The sequence below is a fragment of the Ictidomys tridecemlineatus genome, chromosome 1 (assembly GCF_052094955.1).
Source record: "Ictidomys tridecemlineatus isolate mIctTri1 chromosome 1, mIctTri1.hap1, whole genome shotgun sequence".
Classification (NCBI taxonomy): Eukaryota; Metazoa; Chordata; class Mammalia; order Rodentia; family Sciuridae; genus Ictidomys; species Ictidomys tridecemlineatus.
In genome coordinates, this window is record NC_135477.1 from 83,863,342 (window position 1) to 83,875,965 (window position 12,624).

At 33.8% G+C, this 12,624-nt stretch overlaps 1 protein-coding gene across 1 annotated transcript in view; it reads left to right on the forward strand.

Moving 5' to 3' along the window:
* Nucleotides 1–12,624, forward strand: part of Ankrd31 (ankyrin repeat domain 31) — a 163,656-nt gene that overhangs the window by 22,733 nt on the left and 128,299 nt on the right. Inside the window, exons 4-5 of the mRNA XM_040273425.2 lie at nt 6–46; nt 12,313–12,389. Coding sequence (XP_040129359.2) covers nt 6–46; nt 12,313–12,389 — 118 coding nt within the window. The remainder of the gene's footprint in view (nt 1–5; nt 47–12,312; nt 12,390–12,624) is intronic.

Below are 12,624 nucleotides of genomic sequence, written 5' to 3' on the forward strand. Positions count from 1 at the left end.
CCTAGCAACCTCAAGATGAAATAGTACAAAATCAAGCTGTGTCACAGTAAGTATACCAATTTTTGACTTTATTATATTGTGGGTTTAAAAATTTTTTTTTCAAATTGAACATGAACACATTACCTTTGTTTTACTAATTTATTTATTTTATGTGGTGCTGAGGATTGAACCAGGTGCCTCATATGTGCAAGGCAAGTGCTCTACCACTGAGCCACAATCCTAGCCCCATGTTATGGGTTTTTTAGCCCCATTTTTTTGGTCACTTTGTACATCTGAGGTACATCTTTATTTTCTTAAAGAGTTTCAGAATTATTGTAGATCTTTAAATAATTGCCCGTTTAGTAGCATAAATGTGTTTTACAAACATTCCAGGTAAGATTTATTTCATAAGACTGAATTAGATTAAGATAAATTGATTCTATTATATTTTGAAAGCAAGTTTATAGCATAACATAAAGGAAGAATTTGTAAAGCTTATTAAAATTAGAATTAGTGTAACTATTAAACTTTGGGAGACTATTCTTTCAGTTCTTTGAGTATGTTCTGTGAATTCCTGAGAACTCTCTAGGAGTTCCTGATATTCTTTTGGGGAGTCTCTTAAGGTCAAAACTATTTTCATAATAATAGTAACATATTATTTGCCCCTTTAATAGTGTTTCCATTTGTGTGACAATGCTAAAGCAGTAGTGGGTAAAATGCTGGAACCTTAGTAGAAATCAGTGCAGTGGCACCAAACAATACTGCGGTTATCTTATTTTTCACTGCCATGTACTAGCATTTTTTTTAAAAAAAAAGCCAGTTTCACTAAAGAATGTGACAAAGCAGAAAAGTTGTTGATTTTATTAAATGTTTAATCTTGAATATATATCTTTTTAATATCCTATGTGATAACAAAGCAAGTGCATTTAAAACATTTCTGTGTGTACTGAATTACACAGTAGTCTTGAAGAAAGTACAAGTGCACTTATTGTAAATATTGTTAAGAAAACTAGTTTTACTTTTTTATTTTCTAACTTTGAAGCACAATTGACAAATTGGCTATTTTCATTGGTTATATGGCATTTTAAAAAAATGAATGGAATATGCTGGTTCCTTCAAGGAAAACAGCTGATAGTGTTTGATGGCAGTGGAAAAAGTCGAAGCGCTCTAGTTACAATTTTGGAAAACTGGGTTCATCCCCTTGACCTACCTGATGATTTTCTAATGCTTCAAATTTTCTTGTGAAATCACAGATAAAATTTATGAAGGTAATTTTTTTGATGTTTTATAATGCAGTGTGTCAACATTAGGAAGATCCACAAAACTCAATAAATCAGTATTTCCTAAAAGATCAGTTATAAAATCAGGTGCAAGTAAAACATCCAATTGAAGTACAAGATAGAAAAAGAAAAAAAAAATACAAGATACACAATTGGTTTTAGTGTAGCAGCACAAGAAGCTTATTGATTTTGTTTCAGTTTCTGAATATTTTAAATTTTATTTTATTGATTCTTAATTATAGAATTAAGTAGAATCTATTTTGGTAAAATTATATAAGCAAAGGATATATCTTATTCTAATTAGGATCCCATTCTTGTGAGTAGGCATGATGGTGGGGTTCATTTAAGTATTTTCAAATGTGTTCATAGGAAAATTATATTTATTCTACTATCTTTCCTGTTCCTGTCCCCTTTCCCTTTTTTTCTTTCCCCTTTGTCTAATCTACTGAACTTCTTCCCCTCCCCTCCTTTAACATGGAGAAATCAATAAATGTAATACACCACATAAACAGACTTAAAGACCAGAATCACTGTAATCTCAATAGATGCAGATAAAGCATTTGACAAAAATACAGCATTTGATCATGTTTAGAACACTTGAAAAATTAGGGATAGAAGGAACATACTTTAAAATTGTAAAAGCTAAACATGACAAACCCAAGGCTAACACATTCTAAACAGAAAAACTGAAAGCATTTCCTCTAAAAACAGGAACAAGACAAGGATGCCTACTTTAACCAATTCTGTTCAATCTAGTCCTTGAAACTCTAGCCAGAGCAATCAGGCAAAAGAAAGAAATTAAAGGGTATGAAAAGGAATAGAAAACTATCTCTGCTGACAACATGATTTTATATTTAGAAGACCCCAAAAAACTCCACCAGTAAACTTCTAGAACTCATAAATGAATTCAGCATAGTAGTAGGATACAAAATTAACATCCATAAACAATTGCATTCCTATACTCTAAGGATAAAGCAGCTTAAAGAGATATTAGGAAAACTATCCCACTCACAGTAGCCTCCAAAAAAATAAAATACTTAGGAATCAATTTAACAAAAGAGGTGAAGGATCTCTACAATGAAAACTACAGACTACTAACGAAAAAAATTGAGGAAGGCCTTAGAAAATGGAAAGATCTCCCATGTTCTTGGATAGGCAGAGTCAATATTGTCAAAAATGGCCATAATATCAAAAGCATTATTATGGATTCAATGCAGTTTCCATCAGAAACATTCAATGACATTCTTCATAGAAATAGAAAAAGAATCATGAAATTCAGTTGGAAAAATAAGAAGCCCAGAATATTCAAAGCAATCCTTAGAGACATGAAGCAGGAGGCAACACAATACTGGACCTTAAATTATACTATAAAGCTATAGTAACAAAAACAGCATGGTTGGCACTAAAATAGGCAAGAAGACCAGAATAGAAGATACAGTTTCTATATTTCAACTAACTTTTTTCCCCCTGTGCCGGGTATTGAATGGATAAAAAAAATGTGGCATTTATACATAATGGAGTATTATGCAGCACTAAAAAACAACAAAATCATGGAATTTGCAGGGAAATGGATGGCATTAGAGCAGATTATGCTAAGTGAAGCTAGCCAATCCTTAAAAAACAAATGCCACATGTCTTCTTTGATATAAGGAGAGCAACTAAGAACAGAGCAGGGAAGAAGAGCATGAGGAAAAGACTAACATTAAACAGACGAGTAGTGGGAGGGAAAGAGAGAGAGAAGGGAAACTGTATGGAAATGGAAGGAGACCCTCATTGTTACACATAATTACATATAAGAGATGGTGAGGGGAAAGGGGAAAAAAACAAGGGAGAGAATTGAACAACAGCTGATGGAGTAGAGAGGGAAGATGGAAGGGAAGGGGGGATAGTAGGGGATAGGAAACGTAGCAGAATACAACAGTCACTAATATGGCATTATGGAAAAATGTGGATGTGTAACCGATGTGATTCTGCAACTTGTATTTGGGGTAAAAATGGGAGTTCATAACCCACTTGAATCAAATGTATGAAAGATGATATGTCATGAGTTATGTAATGTTTTGAACAACCAATAAAAAAATAAAATAAAATTATTTTTTATTTTTTATTTTTATTTTTTTTAATTATTTTCTAAAATTTTTTCTTTTCTATTTTTTTCTTTTGTCTTTTCATTTCTTTTCAATTTCCTTATTCCCCTTTCCTTGAATTCGACCTGTTTACTCTCATTCCCTTTAGTGACTTCTTCCCTCCCCTTCTAATACCTTTCCTCCCAAGCATCACGACGCTGTTTATGTGTAATTTACTAAATATGTATAGGTAAATGTTCCGAGGCATTATATAGTGCTACCAAGTCCCTAGCTACCCACAAATACTCCAGACCATTCTTCTGTTAATATCCCTCATCAGTAGAGCAACCTTTCAAGGTTGCCAAGAGATACCAACCTCAATACCATCACATCATTCGACCTAAATATAAGTCCCAAGACCAAACCGCAGACCGCTATATGCCATCAGAATCCATACACAGTTTAAGAAACAAAGAATCTGCTTTAAAGTGCAACAAAACTCATCATCTCTAGTCATAGTCTCCCATCACATAAGAGAGACCCCAGAGATACACAAAACCAAATAAATTTATAGGAATAAACAGTAACTCAGCAGTCAAACAGAACAAGAAGTAACATGAACTGCATGAAAAAGCAAGGAAGAAAAGGAGTACAAACAATGCAGGACAGCCTAAATATACAGGAGGACCTAGAGGCATCAGAAAAATGGTCAAATAAAGAATTCAAGGAACACCTTAGACAGATGGAATGGAATCTAAAGAGGACATGAGACAGCCAATGAAAGAACACATTGATAATGAATTACATAAACAGATAAAAGAAGCAAATAAGCATCTTTATCAGGAGATAGAGATTATAAAAAAAATCAAATAATAATCCTAGAAATGAAGGAAACTATAAACCAAATTAAAAACTCAAATGAGAGTATCACTAACAAAGTGGAGCAAGTAGAAGCCAGAACGTCAGATAATGAAGACAAAATATATTATCTGGAAAAGAGTCTAGCCAACTCAGAAAGGCTGGTAAAAAATCATGAGAAAAACATCCAAGAGATATGGGATAGCATAAAAAAACCAAATTTAAGAATCATCAGGATAGAGGAAGGTATAGAGATTCAAACCAAGGGAATGAGCAATCTGTTGAATGAAATAATTATGGAAAACTATCCAGATATAAAAAAGGAAATGGATGTACAAATTTTAGGTGCATACAGGACACTGAACATACAAAATCACAGTAGACCAATGCCAAGACACATTGTTATGAAGATATCCAATATACAGAACAAAGAGAAAATATTAAAAGCTACAAGAGAAAGGAGGCAGATTATATTCAGGGGTAAACCAATAAGGTTAACAACGGATTTTTCATCACAGACACTGAAAGCCAGAAGGTCCTGGAACAATGTATTTCAAACACTGAAAGACAATGGATGCCAAGAATTTTGTATCCAGCAAAATTAAGCTTCAGGTACGACAATGAAATAAAAATCTTTCATGATAAACAAAAGTTAAAAGAATTTGCAGCCAGAAAACCAGCATTGCAAAGCATCTTGGGCAAAACACTACACAAGGAAGAAATGAAAAACAATAACCAAAACCAACAGTGGGAAGTACCTCAGTAAAGCGTGAGGGTGGGGGGAAAGCTAATCATGGAGAAACAAACCAAATTAAAAAAAAAAAAGATAAATAATCAAACATGGCTGGAAGTACAAACCATATATCAATAGTAACTCTAAACGTTAATGGCTTAAACTCACCAATAAAGCGACATAGGCTGGTAACATGGGTTAAAAAAACAAATCCAACAATATACTGTCTCCAGGAGACACATCTGATTGGAAAAGACATACACAGGCTGAAGGTGAAAGGTTGGGAAAAAACATACCACACACATGGTCCTTGTAAGCAAGCAGGGGTGGCCATCCTCATATCAAATAAAATCGACTTCAAGACTAAGTTAATCAAAAGGGATAAGGAAGAACATTATATACTTACTGTTAAAAGGAACCATTCACCAATAAGACATAACAATTATCAATATTTATGCACGAAATAATTGTGCTGTGACGTTCATAAAACAAACTCTCCTCAAGTTCAAGAATCAAATAGACCACAACACAATAATTATGGGTGACTTCAACACACCTCTCTCACCATTGGACAGATCCTCCAAACAAAAGTTGAATAAAGAAACTATAGAACTCAATAACACAATCAATAACCTAGACTTAACTGACATATATAGAATATATCAACCATCATCAAGTGGATATACTTTTTTCTCAGCAGCACATGGATCCTTCTCAAAAATAGACCATATATTATGCCATAGGGCAACCCTCAGTAAATATAAAGGGGTGGAGATAATACCATGCATTTTATCTGATCATAATGGAATGAAACTGGAAATCAATGATAAAAGAAGGAAGGAAAAATCCTACATCACATGGAAAATGAACAATATGTTACTGAATAATCAATGGGTTACAGAAGACATAAAGTAGGAAATCAAAAAATTCTTAGAGATAAATGAAAATACAAACACAACATATTGGAATCTTTGGGACACAATGAAAGCAGTTTAAGAGGGAAATTCATTGCCTGGAGGTCATCCCTCAAAAAAAGAAAAAACCAACAAATAAATGAGCTCACACTTCATCTCAAAGCCCTAGTAAAGGAAGAGCAAAACAACAGCAAATGTAGCAGAAGGCAAGAAATAATTAAGATCAGTGGAAATCAACGAAATTGAAACAAAAGAAACTATTGAAAATATTGACAAAACTTAAAGTTGGTTCTTGGAATAAATAAATAAGATCGACAGACCCTTAGCCATGCTAATGAAGAGAAGAACAGAGAGAACTCAAATTACTAACATACGGGATGAAAAAGGCAATATCACAACAGATGCTACAGAAATACAGAAGACAATTAGAAATTATTTTGAAACCCTATATTCCAGTAAAATAGAAGATAGTGAAGACATCGATAAATTTCTCAAGTCATATGATTTGCCCAGACTGAGTCAGGAGGATACACACAATTTGAACAGACCAATATCAATGGATGAAATAGAAGAAGCCATCAAAAGACTACCAACCAAGAAAAGCCCAGGACCAGATGGGTATACAGTGGAGTTTTACAAAACCTTTAAAGAAGAATTAATACCAATACTTTTGAAGTTATCTCAGGAAATAGAAAAAGAGGGAGCTCTTCCAAATTCATTCTATGAGGCCACCATCACCCTGATTCTGAAACCAGACAAAGACACCTCAAAGAAAGAAAACTACAGACCAATATCTCTAATGAACCTAGATGCAAAAATCCTCAATAAAATTCTGGTGAATCAGATACAAAAACACATCAAAAATATTGTGCACCATGATCAAGTAGGATTCATCCCTGGGATGCAAGTCTGGTTCAATATATGGAAATCAATAAGTGTTATTCACCACATCAATAGACTTAAAGATAAGAACCATATGATCATCTCGATAGACGCAGAAAAAGCATTCGACAAAGTACAGCATCCCTTTATGTTCAAAACACTAGAAAAACTAAGGATAACAGGAACTTACCTCAACATTGTAAAAGCTATATATGATAAGCCTCAGGCTAGCATCATTCTGAATGGAGAAAAATTGAAGGCATTCCCTCTAAAATCTGGAACAAGACAGGGATGCCCTCTATCACCACTTCTATTCAATATAGTTCTTGAAATACTGGCCAGAGCAATTAGACAGATGAAAGAAATTAAAGGCATAAAAATAGGAAAAGAAGAACTTAAATTTTTATCACTATTTGCAGATGACATGATTCTATACCTAGAAGACCCAAAAGGGTCTACAAAGAAACTACTAGAACTAATAAACGAATTCAGCAAAGTGGCAGGATATAAAATCAACACGCATAAATCAAAGGCATTTCTGTATGTCAGCGACAAAATTTCTGAAATGGAAATGGGGAAAAACACTCCATTCAGAATATCCTCAAAAAAAAAAATACTTGGGAATCAACCTAACAAAAGAGGTAAAAGATTTATACAATGAAAACTACAGAACCCTAAAGAGAGAAATAGAAGAAGATCTTAGAAGATGGAAAAATATACCCTGTTCATGGATAGGCAGAACTAACATCATCAAAATGGCGATATTACCAAAAGTTCTCTATAGGTTTAATGCAATGCCAATCAAAATCCCAACGGCATTTCTTGTAGAAATAGATAAAACAATCATGAAATTCATATGGAAAAATAAAAGACCCAGAATAGCAAAAGCAACTCTAAGCAGGAAGTGTGAATCAGGCGGTATAGTGATACCAGACTTCAAACTATACTACAGAGCAATAGTAACAAAAACAGCATGGTACTGGTACCAAAACAGGCAGGTGGACCAATGGTACAGAATAGAGAACACAGAGACCAATCCACAAAACTACAACTTTCTTATATTTGATAAAGGGGCTAAAAGCATGCGATGGAGGAAGGATAGCATCTTCAACAAATGGTGCTGGGAAAAATGGAAATCCATATGCAACAAAATGAAACTGAGTCCCCTTCTCTCACCATGCACAAAAGTTAACTCAAAATGGATCAAGGAGCTTGATGTCAAATCAGAGACTCTGCGTCTAATAGAAGAAAAAGTTGGCTCCAATCTACATATTGTGGGGTCAGGCTCCAAATTCCTCAATAGGACACCCATAGCACAAGAGTTAATAATAAGAATCAACAAAATGGGACTTACTTAAACTAAAAAGTTTTTTCTCAGCAAGAGAAATAATAAGAGAGGTAAATAGGGAGCCTATATCCTGGGAACAAATTTTTACTCCTCACACTTCAGTTAGAGCCCTAATATCCAGAGTATACAAAGAACTCAAAAAATTAGACAATAAGATAACAAATAACCCAATCAACAAATGGGCCAAGGACCTGAACAGGCACTTCTCAGAAGAGGACATACAATCAATCAACAAGTACATGAAAAAATGCTCACCTTCTCTAGCAGTCAGAGAAATGCAAATCAAAACCACCCTAAGATACCATCTCACTCCAGTAAGATTGGCAGCCATTATGAAGTCAAACAACAACAAGTGCTGTCGAGGATGTGGGAAAAAGGGTACATTTGTACATTGCTGGTGGGACTGCAAATTGGTGCGGCCAATTTGGAAAGCAGTATTTCTTGAAAAGCTGGGAATGGAACCACCATTTGACCCAGCTATTCCCCTTCTTGGACTATTCCCTAAAGACCTTAAAAGAGCGTACTATAGGGATACTGCTACAACAGTGTTCATAGCAGCACAATTCACAATAGCTAGACTGTGGAACCAACCTAGATGCCCTTCAATAGATGAATGTATAAAAAAAAATGTGGCATTTATACACAATGGAGTAGTACTCAGCACTAAAAAATGACAAAATCATGGCATTTGCAGGGAAATGGATGGCACTAGAGCAGATTATGCTAAGTGAAGCTAGCCAATCCCTAAAAAACAAATGCCAAATGCCATCTTTGATATAAGGAGAGCAACTAAGAACAGAGCAGGAAGGAAGAGCATGAGAAGAAGATTACCACTAAACAGGGATGAGAGGGGGGAGGGAAAGGGAGATAGAAGGGAAATTGCATGGTAAAGGAAGGAGATCCTCATTGTTATACAAAATTACATATAAGAGGAAATGAGAGGAAAAGGGAAAAAAAACAAGAGAGAAATGAATTACAGTAGATGGGGTAGAGAGAGGAGATGGGAGGGAAGGGGAGGGTTGGGGAGGGGGGATAGTAGAGGATAGGAAAGGCAGCAGAATACAACATACACTAGTATGGCAGTATGTAAAAAAGTGGATGTGTAACTGATGTGAATCTGCAATATGTATACGGTGTAAAAATGGGAATTCATAATCCATGTGAATCAAATGTATGAAATATGATATGTCAAGAGCTTTGTAATGTTTTGAACAACTAATAATAAAAAAATAGAAAAAAAATAAAGACAGTGGATGTGGCTCAGTTGTTAAGCACCTCTGGGTTCAATCCCCAGTACTAGGAAAAAAAATTAAATTATATCATACAGTAAAGAAACTCTTTAAAGATACCAATACTAAAGAAAAAAATGAGGAAGGAAGATTTTTAAGAGTGTAAAGGAGTCTGAAGATCAAATTTTAAAAATATTTATTTTTTTAGTTGTAGTTGGACACAATACCTTTATTCCATTCATTTATTTTTATGTGATGCTGAGGATTGAGCCCAGGGCCCTGTGTGTGCTATGTAAGCACTCTTCTGCTCTTCTGCTGAGCCACAATCCCAAAATAAACTGTGAAACATTGCAACTTTTTTTTTTTAATTTGTCGATTGAACCAGGGGTGCTCTACCAAAGAGCTATATCCACAGCTCTATTTATTTATTTATTTATTTATTTATTCATTTATTTATAGATAGTATCTCATTAAATTGCCCAGGCTGGCCTCATACTTGTGATCCTTCTGCCTCAGTCTACCAACTAGATGGGACTACTTGCAGGAAATACTCATGCAAACCACTACACTTTAGACTTACTATTTTTTTTCATTTTGGAAAATATAATTTATCATAAAATATGTTAATATATTGATGGATTATTACTGTCATTTAAAAACAAATATTTAAACTTTAATTTCTATATTGAAGTATATATATGCCACATTAGCTAAAGCTCTTTGGTATCTTCAATAATTTTTACGGATGTAAAGGATTCTGAAGATCAAATTTTTTTAATATTTATTTTTTTAGTTGTAGTTGGACAGAATACCTTTATTCCATTCATTTATTTTTATGTGGTGCTGAGGATCAAGCCCAGGGAACTGCATGTGCTAGGCAAGCGCTTTACCACTGAGCCACAATCCCAGCCCCGTGAAGATCAATAATTTTAAGGGTTATTATAAAATAACCCTTTTACCAAACATATTAGAAGTATAAATTCATTTTAAAAATGGAAAAAAGAAAAAACTAAGGAAGATTAGCATAGCACAAAATCTCACTGCCCAGAGAACCATTGTTGACATTTTGGAAGATTTTATTTTAGAATTTGGATCATTCATAGATAGTGTTACATACTGTTTTTAAATTTTTAAGTAATAACTTATAATTATTTTTTCATGTTATTAATGTTTTTTGAATGTGTGAGTTTATTACTTTGTTATATAACTGATTATGTTCTCTGATTTGTTTGGTCATTCTATGATAGGATATTTAGATTATTTGCAGTCTTGCCTAATATAAATAACTTTTTAATAATTTAGGAGAAGCTTTGCTGTATTTTCAGATTTATGTCTTAAATTCTCTTTTACAATTAAGGAAAAAATTATCTTGTTGACTCAAACCAGGGTTTTGTTTTGTTTGTAATTACTTCTTCTCAAAGCATAACATTTTGGGAAAAAAGAGCAATTTTTTTCTATTTGCCTATTAAAAATTATCATTTTATATTAATAGTTTTATTTCCATTTTCAAGTTAACATATTAATCACTTTTTTGTACAAGAAAGGCTGCTCAATTTATTTTTCTTGGTTAGGATTTAAGTAGCTGTGCCTGATGCATAAAAACTGGTCTAAAAACATCTGAAATGAGGGAGTTTTGTTTTTTTTTTTAAGGAAATTATCTTGGTTTTGTTTATGCAGTGTATTTCCTTTCCTTCAGTCAACTTTTTTCCCTTTGGTACAACAAAATCATTTATTTTGCAAGTAAAATTTTTAATAATTTAGTGAAGGAATAGTTGCATGTATTTAAGAAATAAATGTTTGTGCATAGAATGGAAATTATTCTTATAAAATGGATATATATTTGCTCATCCAGTAGCAACTATAACAGGCAAATTTTGTCAAATAAGGGATTTCATTTATTTATTCAATTTATTTATTTATATTCAATTATTTCAAGGGATAAGGAAGAAGTATACAGTCTTCAACTTTTAATTATCCAGAGACACAGTATCAGAATTTCAGATTAGACATGACCCTTATTTTGCCTTCAGGCTCTTTCTTCTCATATTTCTTACACTTTTTTTTGCCTGCTGTGAAAAAAAATGATAAATAATGTCTGAGAAATTTCTCATTAGTGATTTTCACTTATATCTAAAACTATAATGACAAACTATCAGGATGTTTGAGGATGTATGTAGCCAACCTACATAATTCTGGGCTATTTTCTCCCTATCTCCAAAAACTTTTTCAAATCAAATATATTTAGCTTACCCTGTGGTATTGATATGAAATATTCCCCCAATGTGTTGAAGGTGTGGTCTCTAGAGCAACAATGTTCAGAGGTAGAGCTTTGGGGAATTGATTGAATTAAGAGGGCTTTTATTTCATTAATGAATTAATCCATTGGTAGATTCATAATTTGCATGGACCGTTGGGAGGTGGTGGAAGTTTCTACCACTAGGAGGTGTGACCTAGTTGAAGGGGTTGGGTTCTTACCTAAATGCCCTTGGAGACTATATTTTATCCTTGTCTTCTCTCTCTCTCTCTCTCTCTCTCTCTCTCTCTCTCTCTCTCTCTCTCTCTCTCTCTCCCTCCCTCCCCCCTCCCTCCCTCCCTCCTTCCCTTCTCTCTCTCTCTTTCCCAGCTGCTTTTAGGTGAGCAACTTTCCTCTACCACATCCTGCCACAATATGCTACCTTGCCTCAGGCCCATAGCAATGAAACTGGCTGACCACGAACTAAAACCTCTTAAAACTTTGAACTCAAACAAATCTTTTCTCTTTAAGTTTTGTTACAGCAATGAAGAGTTGACTGATGCTTACACTGCTGAACTATCTAATCTTTTTTTCAGCTTGCTCCTTTAATTTTGCAGTCACTTCATAGGTAAATGTTAACAAGTTGATAATTGTAAAAATAATTGGAATGATGTAGCAAAACAATAACATTTGGAAAGCTCTTTTTAAGAAGTTTTAATTATATTTGGATGGAAATAGTATTTTTCCTTTCCACTAAAAGGTTTAAACAATTTGTTCATTTATTTTTTAGGACTAGAAAAAATTTTCCAATGTTCACTGTGTCATTTCCCCAGCCTGTACTTTCATTGAATCATCAAAACATTGAAGGTATGTTTTAATGGGTGGAGGTTTTCTTTGCCTGAAAATAAAAGGCTTAGATATGGAGTTACTTACAAGTAGGCTGGTATACTGTACATTTTAATTTGAAATCAGCGTTGCATAGAATTGCCCGTGAAGGAAACAGGTCAGCTGCAATCAGTCCCTGGTACTCCAAATGCCTGCTCTTTCTACTTGTGATTTTTGGGGCTGAAACTTGAAAGAAAATGTTTTGTTTTTACTGTTC